The 22,838-nt window shown below is 40.4% G+C and overlaps 1 protein-coding gene across 1 annotated transcript in view; it reads left to right on the plus strand.

Annotated features, from left to right (window-relative positions):
* The window catches only part of BRD10 (bromodomain containing 10), a 54,192-nt gene extending 32,389 nt beyond the window's left edge, over positions 1–21,803 (plus strand). Inside the window, exons 6-8 of the mRNA XM_086479525.1 lie at positions 11,503–11,618; positions 15,578–15,765; positions 17,913–21,803. Coding sequence (XP_086335651.1) covers positions 11,503–11,618; positions 15,578–15,765; positions 17,913–21,529 — 3,921 coding nt within the window. The 3' untranslated portion in view covers positions 21,530–21,803. The remainder of the gene's footprint in view (positions 1–11,502; positions 11,619–15,577; positions 15,766–17,912) is intronic.
* The last annotated feature ends 1,035 nt before the right edge of the window (positions 21,804–22,838 follow it).

Here is a 22,838-nt window from a genome sequence, read left to right on the forward strand (position 1 = left end):
TTGAGTGCCTGATAGGAAATGCGGAAGCAGGGGGTCCAGAAAGGGGACTTGAAGGACTTGAGTCTAACACTCTGTGAACTGTCTAGTGAAAGGATGAAGGGTGGCTCCCTGAGTAATATCTTCTAGCTTTAGCATGTTCCTTAAGATATGTGAAGTGACATCCTTTCACTTTAAAGCAGTGTGACTAAAAAGCAGAGTTAAAATGCAATTAATAGAAAAAAAGCCCCACAGAATTTATGGTAACAAGAATTAGATTCCAGTAAAAAATTTATCTGATTTGTTCCTAATACTGACATAGGTAAAGTGTGGGGGAAGTTATGGGCAGTAAGTAGACAATTATAAATCTGAAGTAAAACATATTGGCCAAAAATTCTTTTGAGATTTTATTGAATTTTAGCTCATGTCTGAAGAAAATCTAGACTGTATATATAAGCATGGCAGTTCAGTTGAATGTGAGCTCTTAGAACTTTGCTATAGCTAGGAAATTGATCAAGACATGCAAAGGAGCTTAATTCCACTTAAAAATCTACTTGTAGCAGTACTAATAAAAAAAAAAAAAAGACAAACATATGTGGTAGTGAAGCATTTTGCTAGTATGTTTAGGATAACATAAAGGCTTCTGTCTAATATATGAAATTTTCTTTTATGAGAATAGACAGTAAAATAGCACTTCTATCCTGATTAAGATAACAACTGTCAGTTTCTAACATTTTGGATCCCATTTTTCCCTGTTGTCTTCTGTGTCAGGTAAAATCGGTGGGAGTTGCATAGTGAATGGAAATACCTTTACTGCCTTTCAGATAATCAGCTTCTCTTGTGATCTGAAGTAATTTGGTTTTTGTGTGAAACTGTTAATTAAGCTATTCTGTACAGATCAGTTGTATGTATTTAACTGTTGCATATCATAGCAGAACTCCATGTTGGTGGGGTTTTTTTTTTAAATCCCTTCTTGCCATTGTGTAGTATGAAACTGACAGGATTGCAGATACTTGTGTCCAGTAGTGAACTTTGGGCTTTCTTGCAGATGTCAGTTTGTAAGCTGACTTTGTAGTAAGCATGTTTATTGTAAAATGAACTGGGTTTTGACAAGGACAGTTAATTCTAGACCTGTCCTGGTTATGTTAAAGCATAGATTGTCTTGGAGAAAACATAAACATTGAAAGATTCCTTGTTTACTGAAATGCAAGACTTTACGGTGGTAGCACCATTGGATTTAAATCATTCCCTGCAAGCCTCATTGGTAAGTGCATAGATGTCTGGGCAGTGAGAAGGGAGGCTAGAGCCCAGGATTCCCACAGTTAAGCTGGCAAGGTTAAAATGGTTGAAGGGCAGTACCTTCCTGAGAAGGAAATCAGGCTCTCCCTACAGGGAGAGAAAAGTCAAAGGTGAGGGGAAGGAGAATTACTTAGCCAAAGGACACCAGCCAAGATTATGACTAATTAGTGTTTGGAGAAAATACATTGAAGATTTTCCTGTTTTGCAGAGGTCTGTAACACATTTATGTTCTTGACTTAGTAGTAAAAAAGGTGAAAACCTCCTTTGTAAAGGTTTTGGATTCTGCCATCTTCTAATGTTGTTCCTGAAGGTTTTTATTAGACCATTGTGCTTCCCAAGACAGGTGATTGTCTTTACCTGTCTTTGAGAATGGATATATCTTTTAAGCAGGTGAGTCAGAAGGGCTGAAAGCAAACTGAGGTTTTCTGCAGCTCTAAGTCCATATCCTGTAGAAATAGGTATTTTGAAGTGCATCTGAAAATTCAGAGTTAAAATCCCATCGGTTCAGGCCAGAAATATTTAGAACTTCAGACATAAATTCATTTGTTGGATATCAAGGCTATCTGAAGGAATACGTTAGGCCAGGATGGAACATAATATTTTCTGTGTCTGCTTTGTTTGAAATTCCAAACTGGCTGCTGTTAAATTTGTTCTTAGGAAGTGGAAGTATCTAAACTAAGAGAAGAGACTGTTTTCTGGTTCTTTTAATTGATTTGCTATGCTTTAGTTAAAAAAAACAAAACAAAACAAAAAAACCCACCAGTTAATATATAGCAAAAATAATGAAAAATGCCTCATTTACTAAATCTAATTTTGTGAAATATTTCCTCTGCATATAGTAAAAAAACAGGAAATATTGTCATATGGTTGAAAATGTTTGGTAGGGGAAACTGTGTTTAGACAAGACTGTACAGGGACTTCCCAAGAATACTCAGCAGAAATTCATGTAACCATCAAAAATAGATTAGGGCACTTACTGATATTTTAGTGAATCAGGCCTCAACTTTACAAACAATAAAGTGGAAAAACTTACTGTGTCTTCTCGTTTGGGCCCTGTGGAAACTTAGTTATTACTGGGTTAAATGTTCTTCACTTTTAGCAGGAGGTGGACTTCCTTCTCCCCATTCCTCCTTCCTCTTCTGGCCTTTTCTCCACTTCCCCAGTGAAGTGTGTACCATGCTTGAGACTTGCGTATAAGGAGTTTTCAGTTATACTTGTTTTCACCTGCGTTGCTATATTTACATTCATGAATTAGCAAACAATATCATAGTCTGAGAAATCAAACACATTTGCAGGTTTAAACTGCAGGTGAAGAGATCCTTATTCCAATAAATATTTAAGATAACAGAATTTTAGTAGGCATGCTTGACGTCTTGGAGCTGAAACGTTTTCGTTTAATTTCAGCTTAGGTTATGTGTTACTATGCATCTTCATCTATAATTTATCTAACATACTCTCTTTTTCTATTCTTTGTCCCAGAAACATGATTTGTACTTTAGTGAATTCCAAATAGTGCGTTACTGCTTCTCTATGCTTGCCTGCATCTTCTGAAAACACTGGTATGAGCCCAAAACTGAGTCTGAAATCTGGACATTTACATCCATCAGTTTCCTGTACTTCTGAGGAGAGATTGAGCATGCAGAACTTTTGGAAATCCAACCAGCTATTTAGTTGTCAAGCAGCTATTTAGTTTTATAACTAAAACTAGAAGGTTCCTGGAGTGAGTGGAAGATAACTTCCTGACACAGCTGGTAAGGGAGCCTACTAGGGGAGGTGCCTTGCTTGACCTACTGTTTACAAACAGAGAAGGACTGGTGGGTGATGTGGTGGTTGCAGGCCAACTTGGGGTTAGCGACCATGAAATGATAGAGTTCGTGATTTTTGGTGAAGTAAGGACAGGAGTCAGCAAAACCACTACCGTGGACTTCAAGAGAGCAAACTTTGGGCTATTCAAGACATTGGTCAAGAGAGTCCCTTGAGAGACAGTCGTGAAGGGCAAAGGGGTCCAGGAAGGCTGGACATTCTTCAAGAAGGAAATCTTAAAGGCACAAGAGCAGCCTGTCCCTGTGTGCTGTAAGATAAACCAGAGGGAAAGATGACTGGCCTGGCTGAACAGAGAGCTTTTGCTGAAACTCAGGAAAAAGAGGAGAGTTTTACCACTTTTGGAAGAAGGGGCAGGGAACTCAAGAAGAGTACAGGGATCTCGTTAGGTTATGCAGAGAGAAAATTAGAAAGGCAAAAGCCCAGCTAGAACTCAATCTGGCCACTATCGTAGGAGATAACAGAAAATGTTTTTACAAATACATTAGTAACAGAAAGAGAGCCATCCTTTATTGGATGCAGGGGGGAACATTGCCACTAAGGACAGGGAACAGGCTGAGGTACCCAGTGCCTTCTTTGCCTCAGCCTTTAATAGTCAGACCAGTTATCCTCAAGGTAATCAGCCCCCTGAGCTGGAAGACTGGGACAGAGAACAGAACAAACCTCCCACAGTCCAGGAGGAAGCAGTTAATGACCTGCCACGCTACCTGGACACTCACAAGTCTATGGAGCCAGACGGGATCCACCCGAGAGTACTGAGGGGGCTGGCGGAGGAGCTGGCCAAACCACTCTCCATCATTTATCAGCCGTCCTGGTCAACAGGGGAGGTCCCAGACAACTGGAGGCTTGCCAATGTGACGCTCATCTACAAGAAGGGCTGAAAGGAGAATCCGGGGAACTACAGGCCCGTCAGCCTGATGTCGGTACCAGGGAAGATTATGGAGCAGTTCATCTTGAGCTGTGCTCACATGGCATGTGCAGGACAACCAGGGGATCAGGCCCAGGAAGCATGAGTTCATGAAGGGCAGGTCCTGCTTGACCAACCTGATCTCCTTCTATGACCAGGTGGCCCATCTAGTCAATGAGGGGAAGGCTGTGGATATCACCTGCCTGGACTTTAGTAAAGGCTTTGACACTGTCTCCCACAGCATTCTCCTAGGAAAGCTGGTGGCTCATGGCCTAGACAGGTACACTCTGTGCTGGGTCAAAAACTGGCTGGACAGCCGAGCACAGAAAGTGGTGGTGAGTCCAGTTGGCAGCCAGTCACAGGTGGTGTTCCCCGGGGCTCAATATTGGGGCCAGTTCTGTTTGATATCTTTATTGATGACCTGGATGAGGGGATCGAGTGCTCCCTCAATAAGTTTGCAGATGACACCAAGCTGGGTGGGAGTGTTGATCTGCTTGAGGGTAGGAAGGCTCTGCAGAGGGATCTGGACAGGCTGCATCGAGGGGCCGAACTCAATTGTATGAGGTTCAACAAGGCCAAGTGCTGGGACCTGCACTTGGGTCACAATAACTCCATGCAGCGCTACAGTCTTATTGCTCTCTACAGCTACCTGAAAGGAGGCTGTAGTCAGGTGGGTGTCAGTCTTTTCCCAAGTAACCAGCACTAGGACAAGAGGAAATGGCCTCAAGTTGTGCCAGGGGAGATTTAGGTAGGACGCTAGGAAAAGTTTCTGTACTGAAATAGTGGTCAAGCATTGGAACAGGCTGCCCAGGGAGATGATGAAGTCACCATCCCTGGTGGAGGTCAAAAAACTTGTAGATGTGACACTTGATGGTTTAGTGGGCATCGTGGTTTTGGGTTGACAATTGGACTTGATGATCTTAGAGGTCCTTTCCAACCTTAATGATTCTGTGATTCTATGATAATATGAATGAGTAAAGCCAATTTTAGTCTTCAAATTTTGAAATCTCCACAATAATTGCTTTTTGTTTGCTGGTATTTCTGTCTTCTGTTTGTCTTACTCTCTTTCAGTATTTTTGTCCCAGTCTTCAGTTTTTCTTCGCTCTTCCAGTATCTCTTTTTCTTCTGTATTGTCTATTTTTTTTCACAACTGTTTCCTCTGAGCTTCCCATGATCTTTCATGCCTTTCCTTATGTGGCTAGCTCTCCAATAAATGTTTGCGAAGAAGCTTTCCTTAGGCCATTTTATCGTGTACCTTTCTGTAAGTCTATATAGATGAAAGTGTGGATTCTGCATCAGAGAGATACGTTTAACCTGAAACATTTTTGTCATAGGGATACTGCTGTATATTCAGAACATTTCACAGGGCTTTGGGTTTTGGTCAGTTAGTGTTATTTTGAAAAAATTATTCAAGGCATTCCTGTCAGCACATAGTTAGAACAGAACAGCTGATTTTAAGATGTTCAGCTGAAGAATAGAGAAATACTTGTATATCCAGAGATAAGAAGATGCAAAATTCAGCTATATGAGAGTTAAATGAGATCCACAGTAGCTTAAAAGACACAGCTTTTTTGTAAATAATTTAAGATACTACATACATCCAGTTTCTTCATGAGCTACAGCAGTATAAGTTAGTTAATATCTTGGAAGTTCTTCTAATGAAGAGTGAAGCGTCACAGTTCATGCTGGGTAATTTCACTGTTCTGAGCTAGGTTCAAAAAAGATATTTTATTATCAGTGTGATCTTACTGTCTCCTGTGGTTTTGTGGTTTATATCTTTAAAATAAATGTGGTAGATTAATGAATGCAATTATGATTGTGTGGTAATTTTTGCCTAAAGAAAATTAGAACATGTGTCTGAATGTATGAATGAAAAATCGTTTCGTAGTAATGAACTAAATCATGAGATAAAGACACTCTTGGTAGCAAGAGATTGATTGCTTTTTTTTTTTTTACTTCGTTTGTTTGCATTATTTAATAAGAGAGTATGGGATGCTGTTTTAGGATATAGCTTGGTGTGATCAGATGTCTAGGTCACGGAGACTCAAGCTGAAGTCTTTTTAGAAAAAAGTTTTTAGTGCTGGTGTGAGATATCTTTTTGTTAGTTGCTGGTAAATGCTCTACAATACAGTGGATTAAGAGATGTCGTGAGTGTATTTGTTTTATAATTTACTGCGTCGTTCTTCCTGAGTGTATTCAGTCCCAGTCTTCAGTTAGCATCTGAGGTTAGGTGTTGATAGATATTTGTTGGAATGATGTTGCTGAAGGTAGAATACAAGACTGACTTTCAGGAACTTTTACTAAGAAGATAACTGAAACATTTTCAAAATGAGAACACTTTAAATTATAGCTGAATTTGTATAGCAAGAATACATAATCTCATCATGCTGTCTTACTCAGTCAAAACTGCCATTGAAGTAAGTGTCTGAAATTCTAGTATTTGGCCCATAAATTGGTTACTAAAAACATTCAATATCAATCCATATCTGAACTGAAAAAGTTATCAATCTGTTTTCTTTAGGTATCTGATGTCCAAAGCAGCTGCAGATCACCAACTCCCTCTCTGTGTGACATCACTAGAAACTGCTAGACTGGTGATGTCACACATACCACAGAACCCCGCTGCAGAATGGAGCAGGCCTGTTAAGGGTAAGGTAAGTTTTCTTCCTCCACCACCACCCCTTTTCAACAATATTGCATGGTTTTATAAGATTTCTAATTTTCTTTATTTTATGTTCCTGGGATATAAAGTAAAGATTAAAGAAAATCTTATAAAACCACATAATATTGTGGTTGTGTGTGTGTGTTTATTTAAAAACAAAACAAAAACTCCCCTTTAAAGTTCGATCCTTACCCCATATATCCACATCCTGGCTCCAGTCTGCTTTGGGGTTCCATGATGAGTATGCCAGAATAGTGTTTGTTGGGGCATCACGGAGAGTTGGAGTCAGCATTTCCTGGCTGCTCTGGATGTCAGAAACCTACTTTTAAAAGGTAAGTTTTCAGTTGAGGATGTGTTGAATGTCTCCCTGTGTTTATATGGAAACCTTCAGCACATTTCTAAAATGTATTTTTATTGTATTTGCTTTTTTTAAATTTACTTGTAACTTAAAACAGCTGAAAGTCACGGTTTTTTACTTGCCTTCTGTCTAGGCCTTTTTTCTCTTTTCTTCCATTGTTAATACATTGTGTTTCCAGAAGAAAACAGTGTTTTCTTGTCACTACCTGGAATAAGATGATAGCTTAAGTTCTGTTTAATATCTTTTATCAATGATCTGGACGAGAGGATGAAGTGCTCCCTCAGTAAGTTTGCAGAAGACATCAAGTTGGATGAGAGTGTTGATCTCCTTGAGGGTAGAGAGGCTGTGCAGAGGGACCTGGACAGGCTCGATCGATGGGCCGAGGGCAATTGTATGAGGTTTAACAAGGCCAAGTGCCGGGTCCTGCCCTTGGGTCACAACCACCCCATGCAGCACTACAGGCTTGGGGAGGAGTGGCTGGAAAGCTGCGCGGCAGAAAAGGACCTGGGGGTGCTGGTCGACAGGCGGCTGAACATGAGCCAGCAGTGTGCCCAGGTGGCCAAGAAGGCCAACAGCATCCTGGCCTGTATCAGCAATAGTGTGGCCAGCAGGAGCAGGGAGGTGATCGTGCCCCTGTACTGGGCACTGGTGAGGCCGCACCTCGAATACTGTGTGCGGTTTTGGGCCCCTCACTACAGGAAGGACATTGAGGTGCTGGAGTGTGTCCAGAGAAGGGCAACGAAGCTGGTGAGGGGTCTGGAGCACATGTCCTGTGAGGAGCAGCTGAGGGAACTGGGGTTGTTTAGTCTGGAGAAGAGGAGGCTGAGGGGAGACCTTATTGCTCTCTACAACTGCCTGAAAGGAGGTTGTAGTGAGGAGGGGGTCAGTCTCTTCTTCCAAGTGACAGGTGATAGGACAAGGGGAAATGGCCTCAGGTTGTGCCAGGGGAGGTTTAGATTGGACATTAGGAAAAATTTCTTCACCAAGAACGTTGTCAAGCACTGGAACAGGCTGCCCAGGGAAGTGGTTAAGTCACCATCCCCGGAGGTTTTTAAAGGATGTGTAGTCATGGTGCTTAGGGGCATGGTTTAGTGATGGACTTGACAGTGGTAGGTTAACAGTTCAGCTTGATGATCTTAGAGGTCTTTTCCAGCCTAAACAGTTCTATGATTCCAGAAGTCAGATCCACGGTATAGAAGCAGTGGTACTGGGAATGTTTATTGCAGACCATATAAGAACATAACTCAGTACACACCCAAGTTAGGTACTGGATATTTCTAGTTAAATAGTGTTCAGAATGCAGGCTCTTATCAAACTTGGAATTAGCTCAAGTAAATTGAAGGGGAACAATTTCTTCACACATCTCTTGAGAGCAAGCTCTTCAGTAATAGAGAACGACTCCTTTTACCTCTAGAGTACTGTCTTGGGTTGATCAAGTTGGATAATTTTAGTTCTTGTCTGCTAATAACATCCTGCTGAATTTCATAAATGCCAGGCAGTGCAACTAGATCTCCGTTTCAACAGAAAGAATGGAGCTTCTCTGCACAACCTGTTCTAATGCCATATGTATGAAAATATACCTTCTAAGGTCCAGCCTGAACCTCCTGAGCTTCAGTTTGTAGTTTTCTCCTGCATTATATCGTTTGGTATTACTGAGAAGAGTTTGCAACACAGACATTTGTAAAGGCAAGCTTATTACCTGTAGAAATTAGTAGGCAGCGATGTAATGCTGAAGTAGGGAGTTAAGTCATAGCTTTATCAATTATTGATTTGCCTTTTATTTTTTTCCCCTGGAATAAGTATGAGACTGTGTTAGAGAATGAAATTGCATAGGAAAGGTAATTATAGGTTTTGTAGTGAAGTGTCTTAAGGTTATAGACTTTTATGTCCCTTCCTCTTTACTGTTTTAATATTTAAAGAATAATAGCAGATCATTTTTGTAACATCTGGGCTTTGCAGGAATCTTACATGTTTGCACAGAAAACCAACTGAACCACAGTAATTTAAGAGAAGTGGGGGGGGGGGTGTTCTGTCTTTTTTTGGCCAATATTTGTTCTGTGTCCTGACTGTTTCTGAGGAAAGAAGATTCTTCTCATAGCTTAAATTTGTGTATGTTTCCACTAACAGGTTTATTGTCAACTCCTAGATGCCAGTAAGAAAAATGAGTAATTGGGATACAAGGAAATAATGAATTTACATGTTTTAAAATTACGTTGCTATAATATTTGCATTAAAATTATTTTGAGGCAAAAGTGGAGTTTTCCGGAGGTTATATCCAGAGGACACTATTTTTGTTAAAAACTAACTCTAGGATTTGGGGGCAGGGGATTGAGGATTTTTTTGTTCATTTTTGTAAGCAAGGAGAAAAGTCACTTGTATTTGTTCTTCCTTGAAGTTATTAATGAAGGCAGTAAAGTGTTGAAGTCTGCTCTTGACTAAGCCTTCTACTTGTGTGGCTATTCAATGCATGATACAGTTATCATTTCAAAGTTTACTTGGTGGTCAGCTGATATTTATGTGACTCATAAGTACTCTTTTTTTTTTTTTTTTTTTCCCCCACTTAAACCAAGATCTTAGCTTTATTTAAAGATGAGTCCCAGAAGTGAATGATTTCTTGGTTTTACTCCATAGTAATTTTTCATATCTTTTTAATACTACATTTTCACACATTCCATACTTTGCTGTACCAAATGCATGTACAGCATTTCTATATCCTGATAGTGACATTTTTTATTTTTGCCATTTTGATTTTTGTTTTGATACAGTCCACTGTGTAGTATGTAAATTCATCCTTTTAAAACTGTCTGTGAAATGTTTTGTATATCTTACAAGAAAGATAAATCTGTGCACATAATATTCTTACATATATTATTAATTAATTCTGTTGATAGCTAACATGAGGAGGATGCCTTGGTAGGCTGCAGTGTACACAAGGGCAGTTTTCTGTTGCAGTGCTCAGTGGCAGGTTTTATGCTGCAGTGCATTACGTGTGCAAATATGACTGGCCACAAATGAAGGAAATTAGAATACTGGCTTGTCTATGTGCTCAACAATAGCCATTATGTGATAATTTGACATAATTTCCTACTTAAAATCTTTGCTTTTGTAATTTTAATTGAAGAATGAAGGAGTAGCTATTTGTTTTCTTATGTAACATGTAAATGGTTATCCATAAAAAATAGATGCCTGGTCTTCAAACAAGCATTCAGCCTGACTGATCTTGCTGTACATTGGAGATCTGATGAAATATGTAGAAAGGAATTATTCCAAAGTCCACAGAAGATCATTGTTGTAGACTGCTGAAAGGCAGCCATGTCAAGCTTTATCCAGCTTTTCCTGCCCTATATTTCTTGGTCTGCTGGACCACAGGAAGCTGTGAAGAATATGATCTCTATCAAAAGCTAAATATGTATATGAAATAAGTAAGTTCCCAATTGTTGCTGCTTTTCCTTTCATATCCGTAGTCTCTTACTGTCTTGCATCCACTCTGACAAGTCAAAATCCTCATTTATGTAAAATGCACAGAACTAGTAGAGTGGCAGAAGTACTGAAGTATACCACATCTCTTTTTGTAGCTGTTACATATATATGCATTGTTCAGTCTTTTATGTAATAAACTAGAGAATGAAGTTTGGGAAAAAAGTACTTGTAAGGGGAGGGTCTGGAGTGTTGAGATGTATTCTGCAGCATTATGGCCACCATGGTTGCACTGTATATATACATATACATGCTAAGTATAATTTCCCAATGCCTTTTATCCTCATTCAGCCTTTCCAAATTTATTAAAACATGAATTCTTCATGGAAGATCATAAAATTACATATATCAGTTTGGAAAATAAAAACATTTTTAATTACACATTTGAGTTAAAAGCTTAAGGCTTTTATGTTGGAAAACTGGTCTTTGCTGCATAGTCTCTAACTTCATAGATGATGAATTTGCAAAACTTTTAAAAAACCTTTATCTAGAGCTTCAAATAAAATACAAAAATGGAATGCAAAACCTGTTTTTATCCCTGAAAATTGTAGTAAATTGGTTTTGAAAATAATAATATAAATTATATCACTTATGTTAAATGAGATTATAGTGAGATTTTCTGTAGAAATTTTGTCACTAATTATTAAAAGTGTATATACATGGTTAGTTTGCCTGACCTGAATGGATTACTACCTATTTAATTAATTGTAGACACTTGTGTTCATAGGATTGTGCTTCAGTTTTAAGTCTGACCTGTAAAAAGTGAACATCCTAACAGTATTGTGTTTTGTACTGGAACATTATATGTCTGCAATATAAAGTGAAAGTGTTAATACCTTTACACAGGTTAAGGGTAGATGTAAGTGTGAAACTTACTAATATTTTCTTCCAGTTATTTTCCTCATATACTGTGTTGGTGTACCAGGATTACTGTAGTACTGATACAATATTACAAGAATCAGGTCTAATGCGATGATAAATAAATGGTATTTATGTTTGCAGGGAAGATGGTACCACCGGAAGCAAGCAGTTAAGGAATTACATGGTACGCTGATGCGACTGCTTAATGAACTGTTACCATGGGAACCAAAGCTAATGAAAGCATTTCAAAGAAACAGGTAATTAGCTGCTCTTTTTTTGATAGTAGTGCATGGGGTGGAAAAGAGAACAAAATTCATCTTTATGAACTAATCAGTAACTGGGCTTCTCAAATAAATTAAATGAAAATACTTTGAGGAGTGAGGTACTGGCAGTGCTTAAGTTGGAAAAATTATGTTCCAGACTTCCTGTCTCTAAATAAAGTTGAGATTAACCTCCTAATTTTCTTTTTCCTCTAAAATGCTCTGGGATTCTTAAGCATGCCTATCAATACTTCGGTCACAATGCCGCTGTGATGTATATTGCTGTTTATTTGGTTAAGAGGTGCTGGAAAACTGGACCAGGGTTTCTTAGAATACTTTGTCAGACTACTTGCTGTCTAAAGCTACTTAAATTTGTTGTTAATGAATTCCCCACAAAGCAATTCTTAAAACATTGTCTTCAGGTGTTTGTAAGCCTGTAAATTTGAAATGCATCTGGAACGAGGTCTGTCAGAAATACCAGTGAAGCGGTGACTGATTTAAATCTAGTAAGGGCAGATATTAGTAGCAGTGAAGATGCAACCCAGATTATAAATCCTGGAGAGACTAGATATTGACTTGGTATCATCATTGTGTCTTGAAGCTTGGTGCCATTGTTGTCTGTTAGCCATACAGCTGTGGCTACAATATCATACCTTAGTTTTGCCACATAGACATTTAAAAAGCAAGTAATGATTAGAAGTTTGAACTCTGTGTCAAATGTTAGGTAAAGTTTGGCAGCTTCTTCAATATTGAATGTAAAAGAAGCAATTTACAGTTACGTGGTGAAGAATTAATTCTGAAAACTGTAAAAGGTACTATGTTTAAAAAAACCCAACAACATAGCACCAAAGACAGTAAATAGATAGAACTACTAAGAGTTAGTTCCTTAGTATAGAATCATAGAATGGTTTGGGTTGGAAGGGACGTTGAAGATCATCTGGTCCAACCCCCCTGCTATGGGTCCACTAGACGAGGTTGCTCAAAGCCCCATACAACCTGTCCTTGAAGACTTCCAGGGAGGGGAGGTGATTCTCCCCCTCTGCTCTGGTGAGATCCCTGCAGTACTGTGTTCAGCTCTGGGGCACTCGGCACAAGACAGATATGGACCTACTTGAGTGGGTCCAGAGGAGGGCTATGAAGATGACCGAGAGGCTTGAGCACCTCCCCTATGAGGACAGAGGTTGTTCAGCCTGGGGGAGAGGAGGCCTCCGGGGAGACCTTACAGTGGCCTGTAGCTCATTTTATTGATGTCATGTATGGATTAAAATCCTTCTTTGGACATTTATTATGTTGTTGAACATTTTGCTTTTAATAATGGACCAAAGTACAAGTTTTGCTTTTTAGTGTTCGTTTCTATTCAAATTTCTGTTCATTTACCCTATCTGTTCATTTCTTCCTGTCTATAGCACTTCAGACTCCTTTTGGAAGTACAGCAGATAGTAATACTGTTAGAAAGGATTTCCGTCTCCAGTACATGGTGTTTCCAGTTTTATCTTTTATATAAATTCTGCTATGGAATGTTTTGGTGCCTAGTATTAGTTCTTGTTTGTTGAATGTGGTTATAGAATATGGAAATAGAACTGTCATGTAAAGTGTGTAGAAATACTATAAATGAGGTGTGACTAATGTGAGTAAATTTCACTCTGCAACTAAGTGGCTGAGGTCTTGCATGTATGTGTGCAGGTAGCTAGAGAAGCATGTGCATACGAGTGGAGGATCATTTCTGAGATTAACCTAACTCAAATTTCTCAGGATATATGTTTTAGGCTGTAACCCTAATTTATTCAGCAATGCTACCTTAGTATTTCTGTGACATAACTGTTTTGACAGACACGTAGTATACCAGGGAACAGCTCCAGCTGAAAAACAATCTTTATGAATTGTGAGGAGGAAGGAGGGATGGGTGGGAGGGGTTAGATCAATGTCTCAACTTCATTCATTTTGCAGCTGCTAGGCAGCTGTTTAGCACCAATGACAGTGGTGGAGAAAGATGTCATGTGAAAGCAAAAAAGCAGTTGAGTACAGATTGCTTATGCTATTGTAGACAGCAACACCACCAGAAGTCAGGCTGCAGTTGCAGTGTCTATGTGGTGTCCCAGCCTGCTACTAACATCTACTACTTGAATGACAGTGTGGGACTTCTAAATTACCAAGGGCTGGACTGAGCTCCTTTCTTTTGTGCAAGACCTCAGTATGAAATAACAGTCTGGAGTTTTCCTTCCTTCCTTTTTGATTTTTTGTTTTTAACTAGTAGGATCACTCTTTATGATCAAAATCCTTTTTTCCCCTTCTGAAAGGTCCTCTGGTCTTTTAAAATTATGACAGAGTATAATGTTGAATGGTATTTGAACAGCAGCAAGGTTTAAAAGGAAAGGTTACTTGTACCCACTGGCAGGCCCCACAGCAGAAGTTCCTCAAAAGAAAAAGGGAATTCCCGTCCAGAAGCTTTAGTACAGTGGTGATTCTCTAGTGTCCTTCTATGGTTCCTTAGCATCCTTCTATAATTTTTCCACACCTAGACCTCAAGCTCAGAATCCTAGTGAGACAGTTGAAGTATCATCCATGCTACATCTTCATACAGACTTCAAGGTTGTCTTCTGTCAGTGAGAGTGTCAAAACTATGAGTAAAATATTAGGTCTCACTGACCATGACCAGCCTCACCTAGGCCCTCCATCCATGTCACCTGCCCATGGGCCCAGGAGCCTCCTTTCAGGTTATTCTGCAGCCTTCAATCTCTGCCATAGGACTGCCAGTTTCCAGCTCAACTACAGCAGTTACCTTCAGACTGACCTTGGAGCTATGTCGTTACTGTGGACCTGTCCAGACATCACTTGACTGGGTCCTGACCCTGGTGGCCATCACTGGACCTGATCCTGATCTGAACCTGTGATTTGACTTCCCAGCTTGGCCTCAGACCTGCCTCAGCACCAGGAACTTGCCTGTTGGTCTGGGCTCTGGGCTGAACCCTGTTACCACCCCTAGGCCTGCTCTGCTCTCTCATTCAGGGACAGTGGGATGGGTCCTGGCTGGTGAGGTTCATGCCCTGTGAGCTGTGATACCATGCTCGCCTCTCCCCACTCCACCCCTTAGGGAGCAGCTGGCCATTACTGCACTCCATGCAAAAACCTGTTATTTTAATGCATAAGAATGGGTAAATTTAAGATCTTATTCTTACTGTCGTAAGAGTCTAGTCCACACAAGGTGCTAATTGCTATAATCTACTTACTTGTTTGCTAAATACTAGTTGAATCCTGTAGTTTGCTGTATCTGTACACTAAAATACCCCTTAGATCTCATCTAAACAATGATTTAGAAGAAGGGACAATGGAAATTTGTAGCACTTTAGGAGTATCAAGGTAAGTGGGTGTGTTTCTGAAAGGTGCTCAAATGAGTGAAGCAGCTATGTGTTTCTAGTATATGCACGTTCCTTAGTGGAGTGTGAACCTATGGAAATGACAGTGGCAGCTGTTCTAATGACCCAGAGATTAGAAAGTTTTCTCAAAGCAGAGAGTTACATTACAGTCTCGTAACTAGGCCAAAAGCATGATGCATTTAAGAAAAACAAGGTTTACTTAATTCTCTAGTCAGGGTTGCCTTCAGAGGAAAGAGTAGACTTGTTACAGTTAATACTCGAGTCCATAGAGGTACATTTGTCACAATACAAGATGAAGGTAGCAACAGAAGATGGATGCAGTAAAACAGTCGTGGTCATATTTGACTCAGCCATTTGCCTGTTGTTAAGAGCACTTAATGACACAGAATTCAGTTTTGATGAGGGAAGGGACATCGCTGTCACTTCACATTTTCTGGATTTTAGAGACTTGCAGACAGAGCTACCCTGAATTTTTTTGAAGGGTACAGGCAATTAACTTCTTGTGTGGCAGCAAATACAAATAAAGAAAATGTTTTAACAAGTGTGAAAGTCTTTAGTAAAGTTAGTTTTCTTGTTTTCAAGGTCTAGATTGAAGAAGGACTATGATGACTTTAAAAGACATCCAGACCATGATAAATTTACCAGAGAATTGTGGAGTAATGATGAGAGTGAAGTTGATTCTGGAAAAGATTCTTTTGCAGTAGTATACAGTAAATCTTCAGAGTCTGCAGAACATGTGGAAGTTCCCAAAAAAGATTACCTAGAAAATGGTAAGCATTTACTCGAATTTGATAGCTTCAGGAGCTGAATCAAGTTGATTCAGGAGTTTAATTTTTCCTTGGGACCTACCTTTTACCTTAACTACTACTGTAATAATACTGAAATAGCTTGTGATGCATTTCTGACGGGTGTAGGCTAGAAGAGGACACAGATGACTAAGATGAACATTATGATTAATGCAAGTTTTTGCTATTTTTGTGCTTTATTGTTTCTGTGATAACATAGTAGGCCTGCTCAGAATTTACATTTATGGTGGATTGACTTTGGCTAGCTCCTAGACACCCACCCAGCCACTCTGTCACACCCCTTCCTTAACAGGACAAGGAGAGAAAATAAGAAGGGAAAGCTCATGGGTCAAGATACAGACAGGGAGATCACTCACGAGTTACTGTCACAGGCAAACCAGACTCCCTTGGGGAAAATTGGTTTGATCTATTGCCAATTAGAAATAGAGTAGGATGGTGACAAACAAAACCAAAAACTAAACCACCTTTACCCACTGTCCCATCTCCACCTTCTTCCCAGGCTCAACTTCACTCCCAGTCTTCCACCTCCATGCCTGTCAAGTGGCATAGAGGGGGGACGGGAATTGGGGGTTGAGGTCAGTTCATAACATTATCTCTGCTGTTTGTTCCTCTCACTTTTGCCCTGCTCCAGTGTGGGTTCCCTCCCATGAGATACAGTCCTTCATGAACTGCTCCAGTGTAGGTCCTCTCCACAGGCTAGAGTCATTTGGGATAAGACTGTTCGAGGTGCAAGTCCCTTATAAGCCACAGTTCCTGTCAGTAGCCTACTCCAGTGCAGGCTTTCATGGGCTGCAGCATCCTTCAGGGCATATTCACCTGCTGTGCAATGAGGTCCTCAACAGGCTGCAGTGTAGGTACCTGTGACAGCATGGTCCTTCATGGGAGGAGGGTCATGCTGGTTCACGGATTGTGGGGAATCCCTTCCAGTGGCTGGAGCACCTCTTTCCCCTCCTCCTTCACTGACCTTGGTGTCTACAGGGTTAGGGTCGTTTTTCATACATTTTTTCCTCACTCCTCTCTCACACTCTTCTGTGCAGCATTTTCAATGAGGCATCACCAGCTTGGCTAGTGGGCTCAGCCATGTCTTTCAGTGGATCTGTTTTGGAGACAGCTGTGTCTGGCACAGGGCAGCTCCTGGCCTCCCCTCACAGAGGCTGCTCTGCAGCCCCGCAGTGCCAAAATCTTGGCAAAACCTCAGTGCACAGCCCCTCTCTCCACCTGGCACCCTTGCCTGTGTCTTGGGACTTCTTACCCACTTCATGCATCCCCTGCTTGCTGGCTGGTCCAGTTCAATGCTCAGCATGAAACATGTGGCATTCACACCGTTGTCCCACAAGCACCCCACACGCACCAGTCTGCCTGGTACGCCAGTCCAGACTCCAGGCACCCCAGCTCACCACCTAGTCCGGCTTGAAGTTTGTCTGTGAATACACACATGCACACTGAATTTTTGGAAGACACAAACACTTGCCCCTCAGCAGCCAGCACCAGGCATGAAGGCTATGACCTCCTACTCCATCCTTGCAGCTCCTACTTCCTCTGCACATCCCTTTGTGGGTTTGTAAGCTCTACTGATTCCCTCACCCCCTCCCAGCCCAGTGTCCAGGATCTCTCCTGGTTTTCAGTCATATCAATTGCAAAGTCCTGGAAAGCGATACCTGCGGTTTGTTGATAGCCCATCAATTGGTGTGATTGCTGAGGTTGTTTCTTGTCATTGCCTTCGTGTTTGTTTTGTTAGATCTGTGTCTCTCTGTGTTTGTTTTTTCTGGCTTCTCCCTTTTTCCTCAAGATAACCTTTCTGGAATAAACATTCTCACATGCCTTCATCAATTAGTGTGAGTGACCAGGTTTGGTTTTCCTTACAGTCTCCCATGCTGGTCAGGTTTGGGTGCCTGTATGTTCTTGTTTGTGACTTCCTCCTTTCTTTACTATTCCCCTTTTTGCATTGAAAAAGTTCTTTGACCGGGTGCCTTTAAAGAAGCATTCTCCTTCCACATATCCTTACACTTGCAAACTAGCATTTTGCCTTTAGCTAGACACTGTAAAATTGTTATATAGAGTTATCAGTTGCAAACATGTAAAACACAGTTTCTGTTTTAATATCCTTGCAGATGAACTGAAACTATTAGAGATGAATTTACCTGCAGGAAAAAACAGAATTCTGAAAAAAGAACCAACTTCTAAAGAAATACAGAAGACACTACCCAAGTGTGTTAAACGACAGTCCAAGCAAAGTAGTTGTCTGGATCAAAGCACTAATGAGCTTTCACCAAGGAAGAAAGCTAAGCTGAGCACTAATGAGGCTGTGGTCCAGAGTTCAGAAAGTAGCCTGCAGCCAGATAGTTATTTGACTGAGCTGAAACAATTTGAAGGGTCAGCTCTAGAATCATTTTCCTTGACAGATCCTGCAACATCAGTATCAAACTTTCTGAAAGGGACCAAACCCATCCAGGCCTTGCTTGCCAAGAATACTGGGAACAAAGTGACCTTAACAAATCAACTGTCACCTCCCCCTGGCATAAATGTATCTACTTTTGAAAAGCCAGTTTTATCATCTTTGGAATCATCACTGATAAAACCAGCATTGCCCTGCCAGACCAGTTCAAAGACTCCTTTACAAATGGTATACAAAATGCCAAATGGCCACTGTGTACCAGTAGACCTTCACAACAGCTCTGTGAAAATTCAAATGCAACCTGTGATTGACCCTAAAACTGGAGAAAAAGTCATGCAACAAGTTATCATTTTACCTAAAAATTTTCTTATTCAGCAGAAGGAAGGTAAAATTGTGTCCAAGCATATTCAGTCACTACAACAAAAATCATCTGAGCTCCACTGCACAACTTCACCAGAAATATCAAATGTCAGTGTTTCAGTAACACCTGTTCTGGTAACAAGCCCTACAAATGCTACCACTCAGTCACCTAGTACAATTTTTAACAAGAGTATTACCCACTTGTCACAAGTGACTGGTCCCATCAACACTACACAACTGTTGCCTGCTGTAACTTCAGCAGATAACTTACCATCAACAATTAAGGGGAGCCAAACTGAAACTGACAAAATCAAGACTACAGTTTCAACTGCCACATTCCCTGTGTCTTCACCTACAGCTAGCCAGTCTTTGATATCAGCAACGGCATTAAATGGATCTACAAAAACTGCTTCTGCCTGTCGTAGTCTTGCGTCACAGCGGATAACTGACTCCTTTGAAACTAGGCAAGAGCTGAAGACGGTGTGTGTAAGAGAATCACAATCTATTCTGGTCACAACACGAGGTGGAAACACAGGAATTGTTAAAGTGCGAACAAATGCAGAACAGATTTCACCTAGTACTTTATCTTCTAGTTCAGTTCTCGCTTATGCACCTCAACTTCAGGCCTTTCTTGTGCCAAAAACCACAGCATTATCATGCTCTACTCTGCCGTCTGTAGCAACAGCTGCATCTAGCCTCTCACCTATTGGACAATTGTCTCTTTCTGGATTTGCCCCCTCAACACCTTCTTCTGTTAACATTCCAGCTTTCCCAGCTGATTTTACCCAGGCAATGGAGAAAAGTATCAAATTTGCATTACATCAGCCTGTTGTTGGGGGAACTTTGGGTCATGTAATGGAGAACTCCTGCTATGTGTCCTCTCCTTTATCTTCTGTTTCATTAGCTAGCAATTTGATGTCAGCAACTCCAAACTGTCCTGTTAGTGTGACTAGCATTGGACAAAATAACACTGTCATAACTCCAGATTCTTCTGGGCAGCAACAAGGTGATACTAAAACAAATCCTGTTCTACAATCCGAGTCTAATTCAGCAACAGACAGAGATTTGATCAGTGGTACTCCAGTCCAGAAACTTACATTAGTCACAAATCCACCCATTTTATCACCCTGTGGGGCATCAGGAGTCAGTATTATACCCTCCCCGGCATCCACTGGTGTTAATGCTCAGAAGTTGGTTTTCATTAATGCACAGATTGCCAATGGCCCATCAACCACCAATCTAGTTGCAGAGTCATTGAAACATAACCTTCCGTCTTCCCTAAGCAAACCCTTTGTTAGTGCCACAGAGCAACCACAGTTGGTTCTGATCCCATCTACAGTGGGAGCACCAGTAAGAATAAATTCATCACCAACTATTGCTCAAGTAAAAGATGTGAAAATTGGACTAAATATAGGTCAAACCATTGTAAATACTAAAGGCAATGTACAACAGGCTCCACCAGTTAATATATTGCACTCTGCTATTTCTAAGGGAGAGGACAAAAAGAGCGTGGGCTTGGCACTATCTTTGGCAAGTAGTAGTACTTTGGTTCCTGTTCCAAGCTTTGTGAGTCAAAGTGATGTATCAGTTAATGAATCTGTATGTGTTGCAACAAAAGCTGAAAATGCCTTTACAGTAACAACAGCAAATACATGTGTAGAATCTATTTCAGTAACATCAAGTGAGACTTCTGGGGGACAACCCACTGTCTTGATTGGTGGAAGTGATCCCTCAAGAATGAGGCCAATTCTGGGTAATCGACTGTGTACATCAAATACTGGAAATACTGTGGGTATATCAACTGTGAAAACAGGACATCTTGCTTCATCTGTGCTGATTTCAACAACGCAACCAACAGTATCTCCTCAAAACTTAGCATCTGCTTTGCAATTTCCAGTCATTAGCTTGCCTGGATCTCTAGCCACCCCCCACAAAGTGTTGCATACAGTTTCTCAGTTGGCAGCAGTTCCAGCTTCTCCTCCAGTACCAAAAACCCAGTTGCCCACACTGCTTCAGTTTCAGTCATCAGGAGTTTCAGCTGCTACACCAAGTAATGCAGGTATTCACAAACCTCAGAGTGTGTTGCCCCCTCCATCACCAAATACAGGTAAAGTCGTTAGTTTTCCTAGTTTTTCTTCCCTACAGTGCCAGCAGGTGCCTACCAGTACAGAGAAGCAAAGTCATGCTTACACTTGTGCTTCTACCGTTCACCTGTCTGCAGCTTCACCAACGGTAACAAGCAAGGCAGGAGGTCAGTTGAATGAACCTTGCATTCAACAGAAAATAGTCATTAACACCTGTATGCCTTTGGCACCTGGAACTCAGATAATGATTAATGGTACTCGTTTTGTTGTTCCACCACAAGGCCTTGGAGCTGGCAGCCATGTTCTTCTTTTCTCTTGTAATACAAAACAGACTTCTCCTTTAGCTGTTAACCATGGTCAAGAGGCTCAAGATGTACCAGTTGTTAATCAAATAACCTCGAAAATCATGCTAGCACCAAGTAATTCATTAAGTTGGCAAATCTCAAAACATCCTTTGAAAAGCTCTACAAAAATTGTGAACTCTTTTGGGTCTGCAGATGCTTTACCCATTGTACAGGCAACACCCCAGATATTTAGTACTCCAGCTAGCTCATGTACCCCACTGTCTGCAGCGACACTGTCTGTGTCTTCAGTGACAAAATCTCCTGTTCATGTTGTAGCTACATCTTCTGTGGTTTCTGCCATTCGTCCTCCGAACTCTCATTTACCAAGCAACACTTCAGTGTTTCATTTAGACACTTCTATCAAAAAACTGTTGGTCAGTCCAGAGGGAGCCATTTTGAATGCTATAAATACTCCAGCATCAAAAGTTTCTTCCCTGTCTTCATCACTGCCTCCTGTTGTTGTGTCCACAACCAGAAATTCTACCACTGTCTTCCCTGCATCTCAGTCGTCCTGCCTTGATAAACCTGACAAAGCTGCATCCTGAACTTACTGCAAATGAGCCACTTAGAAATTTTGGGGCATTCTTCCGATTTTGGAAGTTGTAATTATTGAATAATTTCTTACATTGTTTGAATCAGTTGATCTACTCAAAATTATTTAAGATTACAGTTCTTTCCTGTTTACCTCTGGGACTTAGGAGGAAGAAAAACTTATTTAGGTTGTCAGAGAGTTTTCAGAGAGTTCTTTAGTAAAATGGTCAGAAATGACCAAGGAGTTTATTAACATTTTAGTTTGGAGAAATCTAGCCTTTTGCACATGTTCCATCTTACAGTATGGACTGTTTGTCAGTGTGTTTATGACAGTATATATCTCCTTTTTATTTGTCAAATTTATTTTTGATTTGTTTCTGTAAGAAAAAATATTTATGCATTGTAAAAATGCAGTCTGTGGTATAGAATTGTACATATTCATGAATTCCTAACAATCTGTACTAAAGTATGTGTACAAAGAACTATGCTGTCTTATTTATGTTTTGTTTACATAATGTATAGTTTTTTAAGTATTTTAGTAACTTTGGACCAGTGTACTGTTTAGCAACAATGCAGAAGAATCTGCGTATAATAAATCAAGTTGCTGTATTTCTTTGTGTTTGCAATAGTTTAAGGATGTGTGTATCTGTTACACCATGGCAGAATATATATATATATATATACACACACATCTTCCTACTTAATGCAGATGCATCTCAACTTTTGGAATATAGTAGAATGAAATTATTTAATCTCTCTGCTTTTCTTTGTGGTTTACATTTCAGATGATTTGCTAGGAGTTGAAAGGAAAGCCGTCTTGTTAATCCTCCTGATACAGGGCAGGATAACTCATACTTCACCAATTCTTAATGAATGTTTGGTTATATTGCCTAAAATCTCCAGTGGTGTGGTAAGGCTAGAATGGTTTTCCAGACACCAGTCTAAGTCAGACTGGTTGCTGTTCAGGACTAAAACGTTTTGTCATAAAGCTCATAGATCTGTTGAACCGGTTGTTACTCTCTTTTTTTACAGCATTTCCACACATCTGGTAACTGTAGCAAGGTCGTTCTTTAATCTTCTATCTGGCCATAACAAGCCACCCACTGTTTTCACCAGTCATACTTTCTAGATCTGTATTTTTTTCTTTAGCTTTTAATTGGTCTATATGGAAGGATAGTGCTAAAACATCACACATTATTAAAGGAGGCCTTATTAGTGCTTTGGGTGGGGATAAGTCACATTACATAAACCTTCCCTTTTTATGGAATGTATTCAGCGTTTGTTTTCTTAGGTTCAGGTTTTGATCTGATAAAAACCCTTGGG

Source organism: Leptosomus discolor, chromosome Z (genome assembly GCF_034619465.1).
Source record: "Leptosomus discolor isolate bLepDis1 chromosome Z, bLepDis1.hap2, whole genome shotgun sequence".
NCBI classification, from domain to species: Eukaryota; Metazoa; Chordata; class Aves; order Leptosomiformes; family Leptosomidae; genus Leptosomus; species Leptosomus discolor.